General features: G+C 38.5%; 1 protein-coding gene across 5 annotated transcripts in view; it reads right to left on the reverse strand.

The window, feature by feature from the left end:
- GAPVD1 (GTPase activating protein and VPS9 domains 1) overlaps positions 1–20214 on the reverse strand; it is an 83553-nt gene that overhangs the window by 32287 nt on the left and 31052 nt on the right. For 2 of the 5 annotated variants that reach the window (XM_049115030.1, XM_025475146.3), the window contains exons 2-8: positions 16624–16841; positions 14209–15052; positions 11135–11221; positions 9627–9761; positions 9292–9481; positions 4954–5114; positions 816–882 (exon numbers count right to left, since the gene is read on the reverse strand). In XM_049115030.1, the coding sequence (XP_048970987.1) occupies positions 816–882; positions 4954–5114; positions 9292–9481; positions 9627–9761; positions 11135–11221; positions 14209–15052; positions 16624–16808 (1669 nt within the window). In that variant the 5' untranslated portion in view covers positions 16809–16841. Of the gene's footprint in view, positions 1–752; positions 883–4953; positions 5115–6801; positions 6906–9291; positions 9482–9626; positions 9762–11134; positions 11222–14208; positions 15053–16623; positions 16842–20214 lie in introns of those variants that run through there. The other 3 variants (XM_025475147.3, XM_025475143.3, XM_049115031.1) reach the window with 2 other exon arrangements.

The raw sequence follows: 20214 nt of genomic DNA on the forward strand, positions 1-20214 counted from the left end.
AAGCACTGGAACACTTGGGTGATTCAGTAGGTTAAGCATCCCATGTTGGAACCCAGTGTGGAGCCTACTTAAAAAAAAAAAAAGAATGGTAAAATTACAAATGATTCCGTTTCTTTTCTGCATTTTCTAGAATAAATATACATTACTCATGTTCTAAAAAGTTCAAAAAAAAGTTATTACATTTTATGTTTAAAATGATAGTAAACTCAACTTTCTTCATTAAAATGTTTGTCCTCATACATGAAATGACAAATTCTCATTTCATAATCTATGCTTTTAATTTTCTAATTTTATTTCTATTTCCATTGTATCTTCCTGCTTCATAAAGGTGTGTGTGAATAAAGAAATACAGAACATTAGATGTATACACAATATCATGAAATACTAGTGAGTCCATTTTTTTCCCATTTAGACATGCACCATGTCCCTCTAAAGGAGCTCCATAAGCTTTGGTATACATTAATACTAGAGAAATTTTGGCATTATTCAAGGCTCAATGAAGACTGTTATCTTTTCCATTTTCTATGATCAAAGGTCTCTTGCAATCTTTTTCTTTTAAATTTTCTTCTTGCAATCTTATTTATTCCAGAAACAATCTTTATAGCCAACTGTTCAAGACCATTAGAGGAAAACTTCATTACTCTCCTTAGGGAGAAAAACAGATAGTATAATTATAATTTATAAGGCTCCTTTAAAGATCACAAAACAAGTATTACTTGAATCACACAACTCTGAATGAAGTAACCCTTCACCTTCGGATATTCCTTCCAGATTATCACTGCAGAGGGAAAAGCGCAAGGTTTTATCAGGTTTACCATGGAGTTTGTTTTCATCAACAGGGACATCTCCTTGTCCTCCATCCGAAAGTTGCATGTTTAGGACCTGAAAAATAAAATGCCAAAAAAATATATAGATAAGTAATAAAAAACAAAATGCCATTGGTTTATCAGAACTGAAAGGTTACTGATATGAAAACAGACCACAGCAAATGGATATTTAAGTTCTTCTTCTTTTTTTTTTTAATTTATTTTAAAGATTTTATTTATTTATTCGTGAGAGACACACAGAGAGAGAGGCAGAGACACAAGCAGAGGGAGAAGCAGGCTCCATGCAGGGAGTCTGACATGGGACTTGATCCCGGGTCTCCAGGATCACACCCTGGGCTGCAGGCAGCACTAAACTGCTGAGCCACCCGGGCTGCCCCTATTTAAGTTCTTCTTAAATTCTCATTTTTAACTAAAAACCCATTTATGAGATTCTGATAAAGCTTTTAAGTATCCCCAGAATAAAAGTAGATGAGTTAAAAAAAAGTGAACCTATGCCTTCCCATCATCCATCACCCAGATGATCTTCCCATCATCTTATCTCAGGATGAGAAACTGAACAATCGGGTATTAGTGAGTGGTGGGTAGGATCATAAGAATCAAAAGGTTTTGGAATCAGCAGGCTGGTCCTTCTGATTCTGCCATGTGCCAACTATGTAATCTTGGGTAAATGATTTAAGCTCTCTAAACTCCAGTTTCTTTATCTATAAAAGAATCATGGTGGGATCCCTGGGTGGCGCAGCCGTTTGGCACCTGCCTTTGGCCCAGGGCGCGATCCTGGAGACCCGGGATCCAATCCCACATCTGGCTCCCGGTGCATGGAGCCTGCCTCTCCCTCTGCCTGTGTCTCTGCCTCTCTCTCTCTCTCTCACTGCGTGCCTATCATAAATAAATTTAAAAAAAAATTAAAAAAAAAAAAAGAATCATGGTAATAGTAGGCATGCCATGGAGTTGTTGAGGATTAAATAAAAAGATGCACAAAAAGCATCTGCATGGTAAAAGGACATTAAATTTGCAGTACATTTTTTTCCAAAAGTTAATAAACTGGTATCCCTGGGTGGGTCAGCGATTGAGAGTCTGCCTTGGGCCCAGGGCATGATTCTGTAGTCACAGGATCCAGTCCCACATCGGGCTCCCTGCGTGGAGCCTGCTTCTCCCTCCGCCTGTGTCTCTGCCTCTCTCTGTGTCTCTCTGTGTTTCTCATGAATAAATAAATAAAATCTTTTTAAAAAGAAAGTTAATAAACTAATTCAATAGGAAGAAAACATAGAACAAATTATTTTGTAGGCATCAGAATTCAAACAGTCCAGTTTGAACCCTGCCTTGACAACAGCCACAAAAGTCCATACCAGAAGCTGAATTGTGACTTCACAGCCATCTCTAGCCTAGAGCTGATGGCCTTTTTACAAAGTTTCTATTTGTTAGATGACTTCCAAAAAAGAGAATTCTTATCCCTCCACATGAGGTTCATAATTCAGCTGTAAACGTGTATCTCCAACCTAATGAAGAACTGAGTGCTTTGCTGAAAGTCAAACAGCATGTTTTAAGCACACGTGGAACTCAAAATCACAGCCACTAGGATCCTAGGTTATTGGCAAAATATGAAGGAAGAATAGTATCCTCACTTAAAAAGAATTAAAAAACCCAAAACCTTCTATGTGCTGTTTTGGCCCTACATTTAAATAAGTAAATTTAAAAAATAAAATAAAATAAAAAAATAAATGAGTAAATTAAAGTTTTTTAAAGGCTCTATACCTTTATTCATGCGATACTTTTAAAAAGCCATTTAAAGATAGAATTATTTTGGGGTGCCTGAGTGGCTCAATCAGTTAAGCATCTGCTTTTGGCACAGGTCATGATCTCAGGGTCCTGGGATCGAGCCCAGCATCAGGTTCTTTGCTCAGTGGGGAGTCTGCTTCTCCCTCTCTCTGTGCTCCTCTCCCCACTCCCACCCCCTACTGCTCATGCTTTCTCCCTCTCAATAAAATCTTTTTAAAAAGAATTTCTCTCTCTCCCCTTATATTTTTTATTTTTTTATTTTTTTTTATTTTTATTTTTTTATGATAGTCACACAGAGAGAGAGAGAGAGAGAGAGAGGCAGAGACATAGGCAGAGGGAGAAGCAGGCTCCATGTACCAGGAGCCCGATGTGGGATTTGATCCCGGGTCTCCAGGATCGCGCCCTGGGCCAAAGGCAGGCGCCAAACCGCTGCGCCACCCAGGGATCTCTCTCTCTCCCCTTATAAATTAAAGAATTATTTTCCTAAATTTGCTTGAAATTAAATGCAGACATAAAAATTTTATATTTTGGGTTTTTTTTTTTTTAAGATTTTGTTTACTTACTGGAAAGAGAGAGATAGAAAACGCAAGCACACAAGCAGGGGGAGTGGCAGGCAGAGGGAGAGAGAGAAGCAGGCTCCCTGCTAATAAGCAAGGGAGCCCAATGTGGGGCTCACATGTTCCCTGGGATTGTGACCTGAGCCAAAGGCAGACACTTGACTAAGCCACCCAGGCACCCCTACATTTTGTATTTTTAAGATAACTTGGATCTTTAAACTCATAATGAGCAATGTACAAAAAATCTTTAGGAAAAATATATGTAAAGGCCTAGAGAATAAGATTAACAGCAAACAAGAGGCTTATACCACACTGAAGATACTTCCCTGCACAGGAACCCAGGGGCTGTCTTCAAGGCTGCCAGAGCTGGGAACTGGGGGAAGGTTACCAGGGGAAGGTAAAATGCCACAGAGCTCCCTGACTGAAACTCAGCAACTGTTTTCCTCATTCAGCATTCCCCTAGATGTTATACGTTTTTTTATTATATCTCAGGAGTTCCTAAAAAGTTGATTCTGACAGTTTTTGCCAGCTCATCTGTGTGTGTGTATGAAGATAATTCTAGAGTGTGATAGAGCTCTTTCCTAAGGGTCATGCCACAGATCCAAACACAGTCTTATGGGCAAGCCCAGGTGGCTCAGCAGTTTAGCACTGAGCAGTTTATCAATAAATAAATTTTTAAAATCTTAAAAAAACAAAAAACAAAAAACACAGTCTTACTAATCACTATAATCACTTCATCGACCACTATAACTGGCCCCTTCATCCCACCTCAGGAATAGGTGTGTTTTTTTTTTTTTTTAGATTTTATTTAGGGCAGCCCCGGTGGCCCAGCAGTTTAGTGTGCCTTCAGCCCAGGGCGTGATCCTGGAGATCCAGGATCGAGCCCCACATCAGACTCCCTGTGTGGAGCCTGCTTCTCCCTCTGCCTGTGTCTCTGCCTTTCTCTCTCTGTGTCTCTCATAAATAAATAAATAAAATCTTAAAAAATTTTAAATTAAATTAAATTTAAAAAATAAAGATTTTATTTATTTATTAGAGACACACACACAGAGAGAGAGAGAGATTGAGAGAGAGGCAGAGACATGGAGGGAGCCTGATGTGGGACTCGATCCCAGGTCTCCAGGATCACACCCTGGGCTGATGGCAGTGCTAAACCGCTGAGCCACCGGGGCTGCCCAGGAATAGGTGTTCTTGAGTAATAAGCAGTCACTGTTGAATATATAAGATGCTTCTTTTTTATTTCTTCATTCCCTTTGCCTCTCTCCCAAGCTCTTCTGTTTACAAAGATCTTAAAAGAGATTTCCACACCCCAACCACATTTCTTCAAAATATTTTACTTTCTTAGTTATCTTTTCAGTATCCTCTTCCATTTCTTCCTAACCAACTACAGAACAGAAAATATTTCTAAAGAATATCTGGCTCTTTAAAGCAGGAGTACCACTAGTATACCATTAGAAAGAAAAGAAACAAAAAACATTTCCTACAAGTCACTGGAAAAGTCTTTTCAATTTTCATACTATAATTTCCTGGCTTCCCATCTCTTCTATACTATTAGGAAAATTATTTTTGGTGTAGACTTAATCACCAACTATTATACTATTTTTTTCTATTGTAGTATTAATATCAATATATTAATGTGAAAGGTCCCCAGAACTATTCACAGGAAGTTTGGCATTTAATGTACTCATTAAATACATACTGACTTACAGAAGTAAGAGACCATAAATTAGGAAAAAAGAACCTAATTATTTAATATTAATGGCTGTAAGTTAAATGTAACAATACATTCATACCTCATTTTCTGACATCATTCCTGGAGTGAGCTGGGGACCTGTCCCTAAAGAAATGACCAACACCTCTTCTGGCTGTACTTCCTGGATGGTTTCTTGAGATGATCCTTCATGCTCCATATGTAAGTCCATTAGCACATTGGTGCGGCTTCTACTCCGAGTTGCTAATAAAAAAATTTTCAAATATGATAATTTAGAGAACAAGATAAAATGAAGAAAACAGTAAATACAAAAATGTATTTTATATTAATGTAGGACATTTGCGCATGCACAAAAAAACAAGTGGTGAGAATATGAATTTTAAAAAACTCCTACATCTTCCCAGTTACTCTACTGATGACTAACACAGATTGTCCTTCAAAACAGATAGTCAGAAACAACAGGCTTATGTGCACCTGACAGGGAGTGACACACACAGATAAGCACACCTGCATAACAGCAAACATATCTGTTCATTTAAGACTTAGGGTGACAAAAATAACATTACCTTATTCCTTATCAAGATACCTTTAACAATTTCTCCCATAAAATGATTTAACTGCCACAGGTCTCCCATACTAATAACTGAACTTACAAGCATTAGAAATTTTCATACAGGGACGCCTGGGGTGGCTCAGCGGTTTGGCGCCTGCCTTCGGCCCCGGGTGTGATCCTGGGGTCCTGGGATCGAGTCCCGCATCAGGCTCCCTACATGGAGCCTGCTTCTCCCTCTGCCTGTGTCTCTGCCTCTCTCTCTCTCTGGGTCTCTCATGAATAAATAAATAAAATCTTAAAAAAAAAAAGAAAAGAAAAAGAAATTTTCATAGAGAAATCCAATAGCCATATAAAGTAATATATGCTAATTGGACAACTGTTGACAAAATCAGAATCAGTTTTTGAAAACATGTTGACTTTCCTGAAATGTACTAATCTCCCTTTAAAGGTGCAGGAAAAAAGACTTCCCTATGTTTGAATATAAGTGTCCCTTCTGCTTTATAGAAACATTCTAAATGAATGAAAATCTAATTATTTGGGGTTTTTCCCCCTATGTATAAATAATACTTTTTTCTAAAATTATCATTCTACACATAAGAACTTTTAGATACTGAAAGATTTAGATAGTTTGACAATTTCTCTATGATTTTAAGTCTTCTGCGACAAGTTTCAATTTTCTTTCAGAGGGAAATAAAATTCAACACAACCTGAATACTAAATATAAATTCTACTTTAGTGCAAAATAATCAAAAGTACAAACATAAAGCAAAAACACTCTACAGAAAAGTCAACTTCACTTTGAGTGAAAGCTAACCTACTTGAAGACAGAAATGTAAAGAATCCTCTAGAGGCACCTGGGGGCTCAGTCAGGTGAGCTTCTAACTCTTGGTTTCTTGGTTTCAGCTCAGGTCATAATCTCAGGGTTGTAGGATCAAGCCCCACAAGCTCCACACTCAACAGGAATCTGCCCAAGATTCTCTTCCTCTCCTTCTCCCTCTGCCCCACCCCTCGCATGCTCACTCTCTCTCAAATAAGCAAATAAATAAATCTTAAAAATATATATAAAGAGTCTTCTTTAGACAATGCTGTAGATCTGTTCATTAATCACTCTGGCTTTCAAAATTCAGAGCATACATCAATTCCCAAAAGTCGAACACAGGTTCACTCTCACATCTTTATTTGCTGACCTTCATCACTGTCTTCTACTGAACTGTGAATTTCAACTTTATGAACTACATGAATCTTAGGCAACAAATTTTATAATTTATAAAAATGCAAGTAATCAAAATCTATGTAGCAATTTACATAAAGCAAAAGCAACATGCACATGGAGCACACTTTCATATACTGTTTCTTAAATGAAAGTTATGTAAGAGGAGGAAGAACAGCCTATTACCCACCAAATGGGGTTACTAGAGTAATATGAGCAGTAAGATTTGTGGCTGAGGAATCCCAGGCAGTGATGGCTGCTAACTGTTGTCCTGGGTTGCGAAAGCATTAAATAGAAAGAAAATCAATCCTCTGAATAATGGACACATTTTTTAAAAATACAAAATAAATTCAATGACCAGGCCATATGACTAAACAAAGTAATGTTGGGCAAATATTTGAAATTTACTTTCCATTATACCCCATTTAATGATACTTCTGGATGACAAGAAATGCAAGAACTAATGTACAGGAGTGAATGACAGAGGGAAAAATATCTCTGATTTACCAAAAATCATTTATTCCTTCATGTTAAAAAAGTGCAAATAGGCTGTAAGATTAAAAATCACTGAGTATTGGGGCACCTGGGTGGCTCAGTTGGCTAAGTGCCTGCCTTCAGCTCAGGTCATGATCTCAGAGTCCTGGGATTAAGCCCCACGTTGGGCTCCTTGATCAGCGAGGAGTCTGCTTGTTCCTTTCCTGCTGCTCCTCCTTCCTGCTCTTGATTGCACGCGCTCTCTCTCTCTCAAATAAATAAAATCTTAAAAAAAAAAAAAAATCACTCCGTGTTGGGTCACCAGTGGCTTACTTAGCTGGTTAAGCACCCAACTCCGTTTTTTTTTTTTTTAAGATTTTGATTTATTTATTCGAGAGAGAGCGAGCATATGAGCAAGTGAGGGGAGAGGGCAGAAGGAGAAGCAGACTCCACCCTAAGTAGGGAGCACAATACGGGGCTCGATCCCAGGACTCTGAGATTGTGACCTGAGCTAAAGGCAGGTGCTTAACCAGCTGAGCCACTCAGGTGCCCTTAAGTGCCCAACTCTTGATTTCGACTCAGGTCACAATCTCAAGGTTGTGAGACTGATCACACATCAGGCTCTGCACTCAGTGGAAAGTCTGCTTCTTTCCCTCTCCCTATGCCCCCTGCCCCACTTGTGCGCTCTCATCCTCCTTTCTCTCTCCAATAAATAAATAAATCTAAAAAAAGAAATCACTGCGTGCCAAACTTCGTTTTTCTATTTTTAATTCTGATAATTGATATTTTGGGATGATGAAAGCCAAAGACTTGAAGAATATGATGTCATATTCTTGTTGATATTATTCCATATTACATTAAATCTAAGATAGATCAATTTAAGAAACTGTCAGTTCTTAACAAATTGGCTCATAGAAGTTTAAAAATGAAATCCTATTCTTCCAAATGTATAAAATAAAGTAACTATTCATTTTCACTAATTGTCACTGACACTAAAACACCGCTTCTTGGCTTAAACACTCTTTCCCTCTCTCTTATCTACTTTGTCTAACTCCCATTCATCCTTCAAAGAGAAAGTATGATCTTCTCCTGACACCATCATCACCTGCCCAACATAGGTGCCCCACAAGCCTCCATGCATGCTTATTTCCATCAGACACAATATAATGAAGGCAACTGGTTTCCTCTTTTTCTCCCCAACTAGACTATTAGCAATCAGCACAGTAGTGGCACATCCTAATGGTCTTTGTATCCCCAATGTCTAACACAGTGCCTCCCATGCAGGATAGTGATTATACCTACTCTTTTTACATGGATTTTTTTGCATGAATTAAATGAAACAACATCTATAAAGTGCTCATCCAGATTCTGGTACAGAGTACATGGTAATGCTCAATTTGTACGTGTGTGTACGCACATAGATAATAGATGTTTAGTATGTGAATAAAACTTAGGGGTGCCTGGGTGGTTCAGTCAGTTAAGCATCTGCCTTCAGCTCAGGTCATGATCCCAGAGTCCTGGGATCAAGCCCTGCATCAGGCTCCCGGCTCAGCAAAGAGCCTTCCTCTCCCTCTCCCTCTGCTGCTCCCCTGCTTGTGTGCTCTCTCTCTGGTCATATAAACAAAATCTTAAAAAAAAAAAAAAAAAAAAAAAAAAGTGAATAAAACTTAGACTCAATTTTTAGATAAACTTGACAAAATAAAATGAAACCTTAATTTTATAAAACAACAAAGATACCTTAGCTCACTTAATGAAAGATTAATAATAATAATAATGGAAAATAGTAAGTATATATTCAACTTTACTGATAGAACCCTCTAAGTTATTATTTTATTATATTATTTAAAACTTGGAAGAAAGGACAGGGCTACCTAATTCAAATACTGATATTTCCAAATTTTCCCCAAAAAAGTTACTAAAATATACAAAGTATACTGTAGGTGGCATGATCTCAATTTAATTATGAAAAGCATGTCTCACAAACCTTAACTAATTGGTGCAATTTTTAAAAATTGCATTAGAAAAAAAAAAACAAATAAAAATTGCATTAGTATCAGTAAACACAAAGAGAAAGCTTTCCCAAATTATTTAAAACCATATTCCAAAACACTGAGCAGTAATAAAAGCCAATAAAAAAAATACTAAATTTAAGGGAAAGCTTGAATATGAGAAATGCTCTTTACCTATAGGCAATCGATTCTTTTTATTTGCTGGAGTGGTTGCCGGAGACAGCTGAGGAGTATTATAGGGAGTCATTTCCAAGCTGCTGCTTTTTCCTGGCTTTGCCTGGGGCAGGTTTGCCAATAAATTGTCAAGAGCCATCCTATCTTCTCTTAGTTGATCTCCAGACATCACACTCTTCATAAAATTCACCTGGCAAAAGTAAAAGGCCATTAGCTAGTGAGATCAATTTTTCAAACACAATATATATTTCTCACACAATGTACTCATCTATGACTCTGCCCATGCTTAGATAAATTACTTTTGAGAAAAACCTATTAAAGAATAAAGCCATTACCAGAGTAATAAGCTGACTATAGGTTATATAAACCACAGTCCTGCTCAATCCTTCCAGAAGATTAACGGAGGACATTGGAGGGGTCTCCACTGCACGGCCCCCAATCACAACATCAAGAAAAGCAGCAACACAGCTCTGTTAAACAGAAAAAGATCACAGTGAAATATTTTCTCTTTAAAATAAGGGGAAAAAATTTCTAATTAAGGTGGACAAGCATCCAAAAAGTTTTCCTTTGAAAATTATATTAAACCTAACATTGAAAAAAATTAAACTCTTTATGAACTGACATAGAATTGTCTCCATGAAATTCTGGTATGTGAAACAAACATGACACAGAACAGTGCACACTACTCTACCACTTGTGAAAAGGGAGGGATGGGGGTAACTGGGAAAACATATGTAAGAATTTGCTTGTATACATATAGATCTCTCAAAGAAAACATGAAAGATTGAGAACACCAAGAACCTTTTGGGGAGGAAATAAAGGTTAGAGATCAGAAGTGGAAGTGGAATTTCACTGGATTACCTCTAAATTTTAAGTAAGGTTGAATTGTACAGCCTATTCAAATAGGAAATTTTAACTGAACGATGCCATAGAACATATCTATGAAATACACTTAAAATTATACAATTATCACTGTTTTCCTTTAGTGGCTTAAAAAATTAAACTATTTATTTGTAAAGATTGATTCACCCATTTTAGAGAGATTGTATGTGTGTACACACACATGCAATTAGTGGGGAAGGAGAGAGGAAGAGGGACAGGGATAGAATCTAAAGCAGACTCCCCACTGACCCGAACCAATCTCAGGATCCTGAGATCATGATGCAAGAAGAAACCAAGAGTTGGACACTGACCCAACTGAGCCGTCCTATTTAGGTTTTTTGTTTTTCATTTAAATAATCTCTACACTCAGGGAGCATCGGTGGCTCATTTGGTTGAGCATCAATCAGACCCTTTGTTTCTGCTATGGTCAGGATCTCAGGGTCTTGGGAGAGAGCCCCACGTAGAGGTCCATGCTTAACATGGACACTGCTTGAGAGTCTTTGCCCCTCCCTCTCCCTCTGCTCCTCCTCTGTTTGCACATGCACACCCTCTGTCTCTAAAATAACTAAATAATAAATCAATAAAATCTTTGAAGTCATCTCTATATCCAACATGGGGCTGAAACTCCAACCCCAAGATCAAGAGTCCCATACTCTACCAACTGAACCAGCCAGGTGCCTTAAACTTTCTGAAATAAAATAATCTTAATAGCTCTTTGGCTCTCATTACAATAGCAACCCTCAACACTTCAATAAGTGAGAACTAGTCATCTTTAGTGAGATCTTCCTTTAAATGCTGCTGATCCAACACTGTATTCTCTCTGTATATACCAAGGATCATTGAAAAGACCATTTATTTTTAATAAGAAACAAGATTTAATAAAGACCATAGTTAAGTTCACTAATGCTTTGGCAAAATTTTCTATAAATGGCATTTCACATGAGATAATATTCATTCTTACTTTGTCAAATTTTCCAAGGCTGCTTTTTGTCCGGGGATCTCCCTCTTCTGAGCCAGTCATTGCCAACTGCTGCAAAAGGCGGCCAACCTGCAACCCAAAGCAGTCATACAGAGACACAGGCTATAGATACTTATAAATTCTTCTCTACTTCCATTCGAGGCTAAAATTTTGTTTCATAATAATATTCATACTATCTGACCAGGCATGCAAAGTAGGATCCCAAATTATTATTTTTTTAAGATTTATTTATTTATTTATTTATTTATTTATTTATTTATTTATTTATGATAGAGAGAGAGAGAGAGAGAGAGAGAGAGGCAGAGACACAGGCAGAGGGAGAAGCAGGCTCCATGCCGGGAGCCCGACACGGGACTTGATCCCGGGACCACAGGATCGCACCCTGGGCTGAAGGCAGGCACCAAAACCGCTGAGCCACCCAGGGATCCCAGGATCCCAAATTAAATGCTTATCTTCTCTACATCAGCTTTTACTATATATAGATTAGGAGTTCAAGACAATAAGTAGAAAATTTTACTTTAACATTATATTGACAATATAAAACAAAAATATAACACCTTTGTTTCTGATATTCTACTTTTCATACATCTAGAAATTTTAAAATTTGCAAAACTTGATTCAAACTACTTCAAGTTAATACTAAGTACTTTTCCCTTTATAGTTCACAGAATACTCAAAGTAGAATTTTTTTTTTTTTTATTTAAGAAATCCTACAGAACAGAGCTGCTTGGAAAGTAAATATTAATTTATTAATTCACAGAGCAAATTCCTTACTTGTAAAAGAGGACTGTTAATCTACTCTATTTTTTTTTTAAAGATTTATTTGTTGGGCAGCCCTGGTGGCCCAGTGGTTTAGCTCTGCCTTCGGCCCGGGGTGTGATCCTGGAGACCCGGGATCGACTCCCACGTCAGGCTCCCTGCATGGAGCCTGCTTCTCCCTCTGCCTGTGTCTCTGCCTCTCTCTCCCTCTGTGTCTGTCATGAATAAATAAATAAAATCTTTTAAAAAAAATTTATTTATTTATCTCAGAGGAGAGGGGAGGGACAGAGAGAGAGAGAGAATCTCAGGCAGACATTCTGTTAAACACGGAGCCCAACTCAGGGCTCAATCTCATGAACCCGACATCATAACCTGAGCCAAAATCAAGAATCGGACACTTACTGACTGAGCCACCTAGGCGACTCTAATCTACTATCTTTAAAGACATTCTGGAGCAAGCTAATATTATATTAGTATCATCTTAATATCTGGGACAATTCCCAGATATTTTTACTCATTTTGAAAATAAGTGATTCAATCTCTATTGAAATGACAAAAATAAAAACCTACAACTATCTTAAGAATAAATTTAATGTTGCACAGACAATAAAAATCTTTAAATTTCATTTTGGGAAGTTTTATATAGTTAATTGCTAAACACAACAACATAATATAATTGACCGGGGCAGCCTGGGTGGCTCAGTGGTTTAGTGCCGCCTTCAGCCCAGGGTGTGATCCTGGAGACCCGGAATCGAGTCCTACATAGGACTCCCTGCATGGAGCCAGCTTCTCCCTCTGCCTGTGTCTCTGCCTCTCTCTTTCTCTGTGTCTCTCATGACTAAATAAATTAAATATTTAAAAAATAATAAATAATATAATTGACCATGAAAAAAAAAACCTTGGGGCACCTGGGTGGCTCAGTTGGTTAAGTGTCTGCCTTCGGCTCAGATCATGATCCCAAAGGCCTGGGATCAAGCTCCGAGTCAGGCTCCCTGCCCAGCAAGGAGTCTGCTTCTCCCTCTGTCCCTCTCCACTGGTGCATGCTCTCACTTTCAAATAAATAAATAATCTTAAATTCAAAAAGCTTATCATTAAAAAAAAAATCATCCTAAGATATATTATATTCCAAATAAATTCAGTTTCTTCTTTACAGTATTTCTGGGGGATAGGATATGATTAAAAACTTCCTTTAAGAAATAATAACATGAGAATGCCCAGGTGGCTCAGTCAGTTAAGCATCTGACTCTTGATTTCAGCTCATGTCATGATCTCAGGGTCGTGAGATCAAGCCCTACATCAATCAGGCTCTGCACTGGGTGTAGCGCCTGTCTGGGATTCTATCTCTCATTCTCTCGTCGCCCCTCACCCCCTCCTCCTCTCTAAAAAGAAAAAAAGAAATAACATGACTTCAGTAGTTCAGATGATTAAGGGGGAGAAAATGCTAATACAAATCCAAAACTCCTCTTTCTGAAAGTCTGAGGTCCAGAAGAGTTTCAGATTTCAAAATCTGAAGGTTTTAGAAAGGTTGATTAGTGCATACATGTAAAAAAGCCAGTATTAAGGGTGGTATCCTATAATCAAATGTATTCACATTTCTGCAGCAAAATATGAACATTCATTAGCACTTGATTTTGGCTCAGGTCATGATCACAGAGTCCTGGGATCAAGCCCCACATTGGGATGGAGCCCCATGGTGGGAATCTCCACTCAGCAGGGAGTCTGCTCAAGAATTTCTCCCCCTTAAAAAAAAAAAAAAAAAAAAAAAGAATTTCTCTCCCTATTCCTCCCCCTCGCTACATGCTCTCCCTCTCTCATAAATAAATAAATAAATAGATCTTTGAGGGAAAAAACTAACAAAATATTTTATGACTACAATATTTTTAAATCCCAATTTAACTGCTTTTATTTCCTTTTTTTTTTTTTTTTTTTTAAGATTTATTTATTTCAGAGAGTGTGTGTGTACACATCCACAAGCAGGGAGGGAGCAAAAGGAGAGAAATTCAAGGAGACTCCCTGCTGAGCCTGGAGCCAAACCCTGGAGCCCAACGCAGGGCTCAATCTCACAACCCTGAGATCATGATCAGACCTGAAACCAAGAGTGGGACGCTCAACTGGCTGAGCCATCCAGGTGCCCAGTAACTGCTTTTATTTCTTAAGAAGCAAATATTTAAAAGCCAGTATGAGGAAACAGAATAGTAAAAATACATACACATTGTCAGATTTTCTGTTCCCACCCCACTACCCACTCAACTGATTTTCAACTGAATGCCACACTAATGATAATAGCAAAAGCATACCTGCATCAGATTAAATCTTGCCACCTCATTAATAGGAGCATCAGAAATTATTCCATACTGTTCTGGATTGACAACTGCAGGACAAATGAAGCAGGCCAATAGGAGATCAGTACACATTGCCCTGACCTCCCCAACTTCCAGTCTATCTACACAGGAGAGGGTTTTGTACATCTGTGACACAATCCACCTCAAACTATGTGGAAAGCAATATGTATTCTGTTTGAGATAACCAATAAATTTGTTCACCAAAGCCACCAGTTTGGCCTCATTGGAATCCACCATCTCTTGAACCTTTTGCCTGAATCTATCTGAGCCTTTCTCTCCGAAAAGTTTTTCCTGTTGTAATGGGGAAAACCTATCAATTAGCTTGTTTGGATCTGTTTCCAGGTGATCTTCATCTTCAACAAGCAGTTGCATAATTGGCTCATGTAAAGTGGCTGTGAGGAAAAGTTTGGCAGAAAACAGTCCTTCAGAAAAAAGTTTAAATAAGATGCTGAAGGCACAAGTTCCTCTCCTCAAAAGTCGCCTGGGGTTGTCACTTTCTTTAAGTTCAAATTCAATCAAGTATCTCAAAACCTGAAGGAGGTAGCTTTCATCTTCTTGCATAATACAGTTGCCATAGAGGGAGGTAAAAACTGTGTAAATAACATTTTGTGTGTTCTCCTGATTAAGTTTCTCCCCAGCAACCAAAGAGGAAGCAATAAGACGAGGATTTTCCCTTAACCGACTCAAGAATTCTCCATAAGCAGTCTCCTGAAATCCCAATTGCTTATATCCATCAACAAACTGTGTATCTTCCAAAATCTTGGCATGCTGACAACATTCAGCAGGGGAAGCTTCAGCACTAAAAAATGAGCAAACAAGCAAAACAATAAAATCAATAACAATAATATAATACATACATTCCACTGAAACATGGAAATGTAGATTGATTATAGTCCTAGCAATGAGATCACTCCAAACTCCTCAAATCTTTCAGCCCACCAACATCTGAATGTGTAAAGAAAGGCAAAACCCGGCAGCCCCAGTGGCCCGCAGTTTAGTGCCGCCTTCAGCCCAGGGTGTGATCCTGGAGACCCGGGATCAAGTCCCACGTCAGGCTCCCTGCATGGAGCCTGCTTCTCCCTCTGCCTGTGTCTGCCTGTGTCTCTGCCTCTCTCTCTCTGTCTCTCATGAATAAATAAATAAAATCTTAAAAAAGAAAAAAAAAAAAAAAAAGAAAGGCAAAACCAAAAAGTACAAAGGAGGACAAATTCCTCACAGTAAATCAGGTTCAACGAAAAGTATAAAAAAATAACCATTATTCTGATTTCTATCATCAAAGATCAGTCCTTTCTTTCAGCTTCACATAAATGAAATCATACAGTATATACTTTTCTGTGTCTGGCTCCTTTTCTCAACATTATACTTCAGCACCACTCTTCTTAGAGGTAAAAACTGTTTCTTGGAACAAAAGAATAAGGTATTAACACAGGGAAAAAAGAGGCTTCTAAAACTGAGTAGATATACAGTATCGAAACAAGAAAATATACACAGCTGACCCTTGAACAATGTGGAGATTAGGGGCAATGACCCCCTATGTAGTGGAAAAATCCCTGCAGAACTTCGGACTCTCCAAACACTTAACTTCTAATAGCCTATGTTTGACCAGAAGCCTTACAAAGAACATAAATAGTCAATTAACACATATTTTGTATTTGTATTATATACAGTATTCTTACAATAAAGCTAAAGAAAAGAAAATATTAAGAAAGTCATAAGGAAGAGAAAATATGTTTACAGTACTCTACAAAAAAAATCCATGTATAAGTGGACCCACACAAGTCAAACCAGTGTTCAAGGTCTTGACCAACGTATATTAAATAGTATTAGGAGAAAAAGGGTGCTTGGCTGGCTGAGTTAGTGGAGCATGCAACTCCTGACTTTGGGGTTGTGAGTTCGAGCCTCATATTAGGTGTAGAGATTACCCAAAAACAAATTTTCCTTTAATCTTAAAAAAAATAATAATAACAATGATGACAACAATAGAAAAGTAGAGAGGTGCCTGGCTGGCTCAATTGGTACAGCATGTGACTCTTGATCTCAAAGTTGTGAATTCAAGCCCCATGTTAGGTGTGGAGCCAAAAAAATCAAAACAAAACACAACATAATTTACTTTCAGCAGTAATAAAATATTATATATATAAAGATACAAAACTGATGTGGTATAAAATATTAATGCTTACGTTATAATTCTCTATAAAATGTTTAATTAATAGACTAGTCAGGCTCCCTGCATGGAGCAAAGGCTCACCTTAATGTTGATTCAAACTATCTGAAAGCATGAACTTTGTTGGAAATAGATTCACTTATTTACAGTTAGCACAAAATTACAATGGCCCATAAAATTTAACACCTCAAACCCTTTTTTTTTACCTGGTTATGATAAGCCGATCCAAATTAATTCTCTGTTGCTTAGCAATCCATGCTGTACGATATAACTTTTCCGCTGTCTTAAGTACATCTGCATTGAGCCTCTGAATGAGCTGTTTCTCAGAGTTTACATATAAGCGTTCCTGCTTGAGGTGATGGGCCAAAGTATGAATATCCAGCTTCACCATCTTCAAATGTGGAGAAGGTACAAAGGCTGATCACTAAGAGTAAACAGACAAGTTTAAAATTTTATGTCACTTAAATTGTTTTCCAAAATCAAAAGGGATAAGAGAACACATTATGAATTAGGCTACATTTAGTACTATGATTAACTCTAATTTTAAAATAATCTATATATTTTTTGCAGAAGCATCACAGGTTCAGTATAGAAAAACTCTATAAATACAGATAAACAAAAATAAATAGCTCCTAGTAAGGCCATTGCTCAGGACAGCCACAGTAAAAACCTGTGTATTTTCTTTAAATCTAGTATCTATTTATTAGCACCAGAGTTTCTTTGCTCCATTTTTAAAAAAATTTTTTAAAGATTTTATTTATTTATTCATGATAGTCACACAGAGAGAGACAGAAAGGCAGAGACACAGGCAGAGGGAGAAGCAGGCTCCATGCAGGGAGCCCGACATGGGATTCGATCCCGGGTCTCCAGGATCGCGCCCTGGGCCAAAGGCAAGCGCCAAACCACTGCGATCCCTGGGTGGTGCAGCGGTTTGGCGCCTGCTCTCTTTTATATTGCAACCAATTTAACCTGTTGACTCAATCTTCAAAATACATCTCCAATCTGACTACTCACCACATCCAACATCATCTCTCATCCAAAGATCTATAACCACTACTTCCTAACTGATCTCTCTGCTTCCTTTCTTGTACTATTCGAGACTCTTCTCTACATAGCCTAAAGTACCCTTTAAACTGAAGTCAGATCACCTTATTCCCAAACTAGCAGCCATCCAAAAGCTTATTTTACATTTAGAATGAAATCTAAAAGTCCTATATGATCTACCCCCGCTACTTCTCCCAACCTCATCTCCTACCATTCTACCCTTGCTCACATAGCTCCAGATGCACTGGCCTTCTTGCTTGAAAGGCCACGCATGCCCTTCCTCAAAGCCTCTGCATTTGATGATCCCTCTGTCTAAAAGACTATTCCTCTAGGTATCTTTGCACAACTAGTATCTTTACTTCATTCAGGTCTCTATTCAAATGACTATTTAGAAAGGCCTTCTCAGATAACTCCTAAAATACAAACTATCAATTCCTATTCCCTTTTCTGGCCTTTTTAAGAAGTATACTTGCTTCTATAGCATTATATTACAAATACCACTTGCATATTCTTTTTTTTTTTTTTTTAAAGATTTTGTTTATTTATTCATGATAGACATAGAGAGGCAGAGACACAGGCAGAGGGAGAAGCAGGCTCCAAGTAGGGAGCCTGATGTGGGACTCGATCCCAGGACTCCAGGATCACGCCCCGGGCCAAAGGCAGGTGCTGAACCACTGAGCCACCCAGGGATCCCCTGCATATTCTTTATGCTTAGGTATGGTTCCCCACTAAACAGTAAGGGCCACCAAGGCTAAAGGTTGGTGTTTTATTCACTCACAGTTGTAATTTCTGGGCTGAGCAGAGCAACTGGTTTGTAGCAAAAACTGAGTAAGTATTTGCCAAAGGAATGCATAAAATCACACAAATCTCGTTTATCTAGTAGCTAAACAAGCTGATAAAAATAGCACACATATTTTAAAGCATTATTATTTAAGCTACCCTTGGGCCTGGAATGACTGCCAGAACACAGTGCAGAGAAGTCTGAATTGGGTTATGAGACCCCTCAGTCATTGAACTCACTTTACTGGCCATGAGTCTGTTTCAAGCTTTGGCTAAGGAGGCATCTGCCAGCCTCCTCCCTCCAGGGCAGGGTCCACGGCACCTCTTGCTCAGTCTACCCTCAGGTAGAGAGAACTCACCTCCCTGAAACCCAGGAGGGCCGCTCTTGGTCCTAGCCTCAGACCCTCCCAGGGGATGTGAAGTAGAGTGACACAAAACACTCAGCTCAGCTCATAACCCCACCAATAAGTTTCCCTCAGACCACAATGTTTTATATCAACGATAGAAGTGCTCGTGGCCCAGATAACACAATACAACATTGTATATCCAGACAGCACACTGCCATTAAGGTAGAAAAGTAATTCTTTTTTTTTTTTTATTTATGATAGTCACAGAGAGAGAGAGAGAGAGAGAGGCAGAGACACAGGCAGAGGGAGAAGCAGGCTCCATGCACCGGGAGCCCGTCGTGGGATTCGATCCCGGGTCTCCAGGATCGTGCCCTGGGCCAAAGGCAGGCGCTAAACCGCTGCGCCACCCAGGGATCCCCTAGAAAAGTAATTCTTATTAAGAATTAAACATTAATTAAATTTACACAATGTTACATATCAAATATACCTCAACAAAGCTAAGAAAAAAAGTTGTCCCAGCCAGATTCATAAATGACCTTAATGGGTCTATTTGGAGTTGATAAAACAATACAATTTGTACTGAATTCAGATTCTTTTTTTTTTTTTTTTTTTTTTTTTTACTGAATTCAGATTCTATGAGAGATGAAAATCCAGACCTCAGAACTCTCAGTATGTTTAGAGATCAAACAAAAACATGTTCATATACTGAAATAAAGTTTTGGTGCTAAAAAAAAAAACACCTAACTTGGGATGCCTGGGTGGCTCAGCAGTTGAATGCCTGCCTTCGGCCCAGGGAGTAATCCTGAAGTCCTGGGGTCAAGTCCCACATCAGGCTCCTTGCATGGAGCCTACTTCTCCCTCTGCCTGTGTCTCTGCCTCTCTCTGTGTCTCTCATGAATAAATAAATAAAAATCTTTAAATAAAAAATAAAACCACCTGACTTAAAGAAATAGGTTTAGCAATTTTTAATTAAGTTTCATTTCAGAAATTTTTAAAATTTTTTTATGTTAATGAACTATTGAAGACTAGGAAAATTTCAGATATTACCATCTAACCTGAATCTTATAGCTTTCGAAAACCACTTTCTTGGGGCACCTGGGTGGTGCAGTCAGTTGAGAATCCAACTCTTGGTTTTGGCTCAGGTCATGATCTCAGAGTGGTGAGATCAAGTCCCAAATTGGGCTCAGTACTCAGTAAGCTGAGTATGAGTGTGAGTATGAATACTCCACTCAGTGTGGAGTCAGCTTGCAAGTCTTCCTCTCCCTCTGCCCCTCCCACCTGCACGCATTCTCTCTCTCTCCCAAAGAAATAAATCTTAAAAAAAAAAACAAAAAACTTTCTTATACCTTATCAATTCCCTAAGCAAACTATGCAAAGCTGTTATTCCAAATCTCCTGTATCATGAGGGCCCTCATACTGCTCTTTTCTCAAAAAGTGAAAGCATGTGCGCCTGGGTGGTTCAGTCAGTTGAGCAGCCAACTCTGGATTTCAGCTCAGGTCATGATCTGCGGATCGTGGGATCAAGCCCTGAGGAAGGCTCTGTATTCAGCAAAGAGGTCTGCTTATCCCTCTCGACCTTCTTCTCCCTGCTCACTTGCTCTCTCTCAAGTAAGTATCTCTCAAGTA

Source organism: Canis lupus, chromosome 9 (genome assembly GCF_003254725.2).
Source record: "Canis lupus dingo isolate Sandy chromosome 9, ASM325472v2, whole genome shotgun sequence".
Classification (NCBI taxonomy): domain Eukaryota; kingdom Metazoa; phylum Chordata; class Mammalia; order Carnivora; family Canidae; genus Canis; species Canis lupus.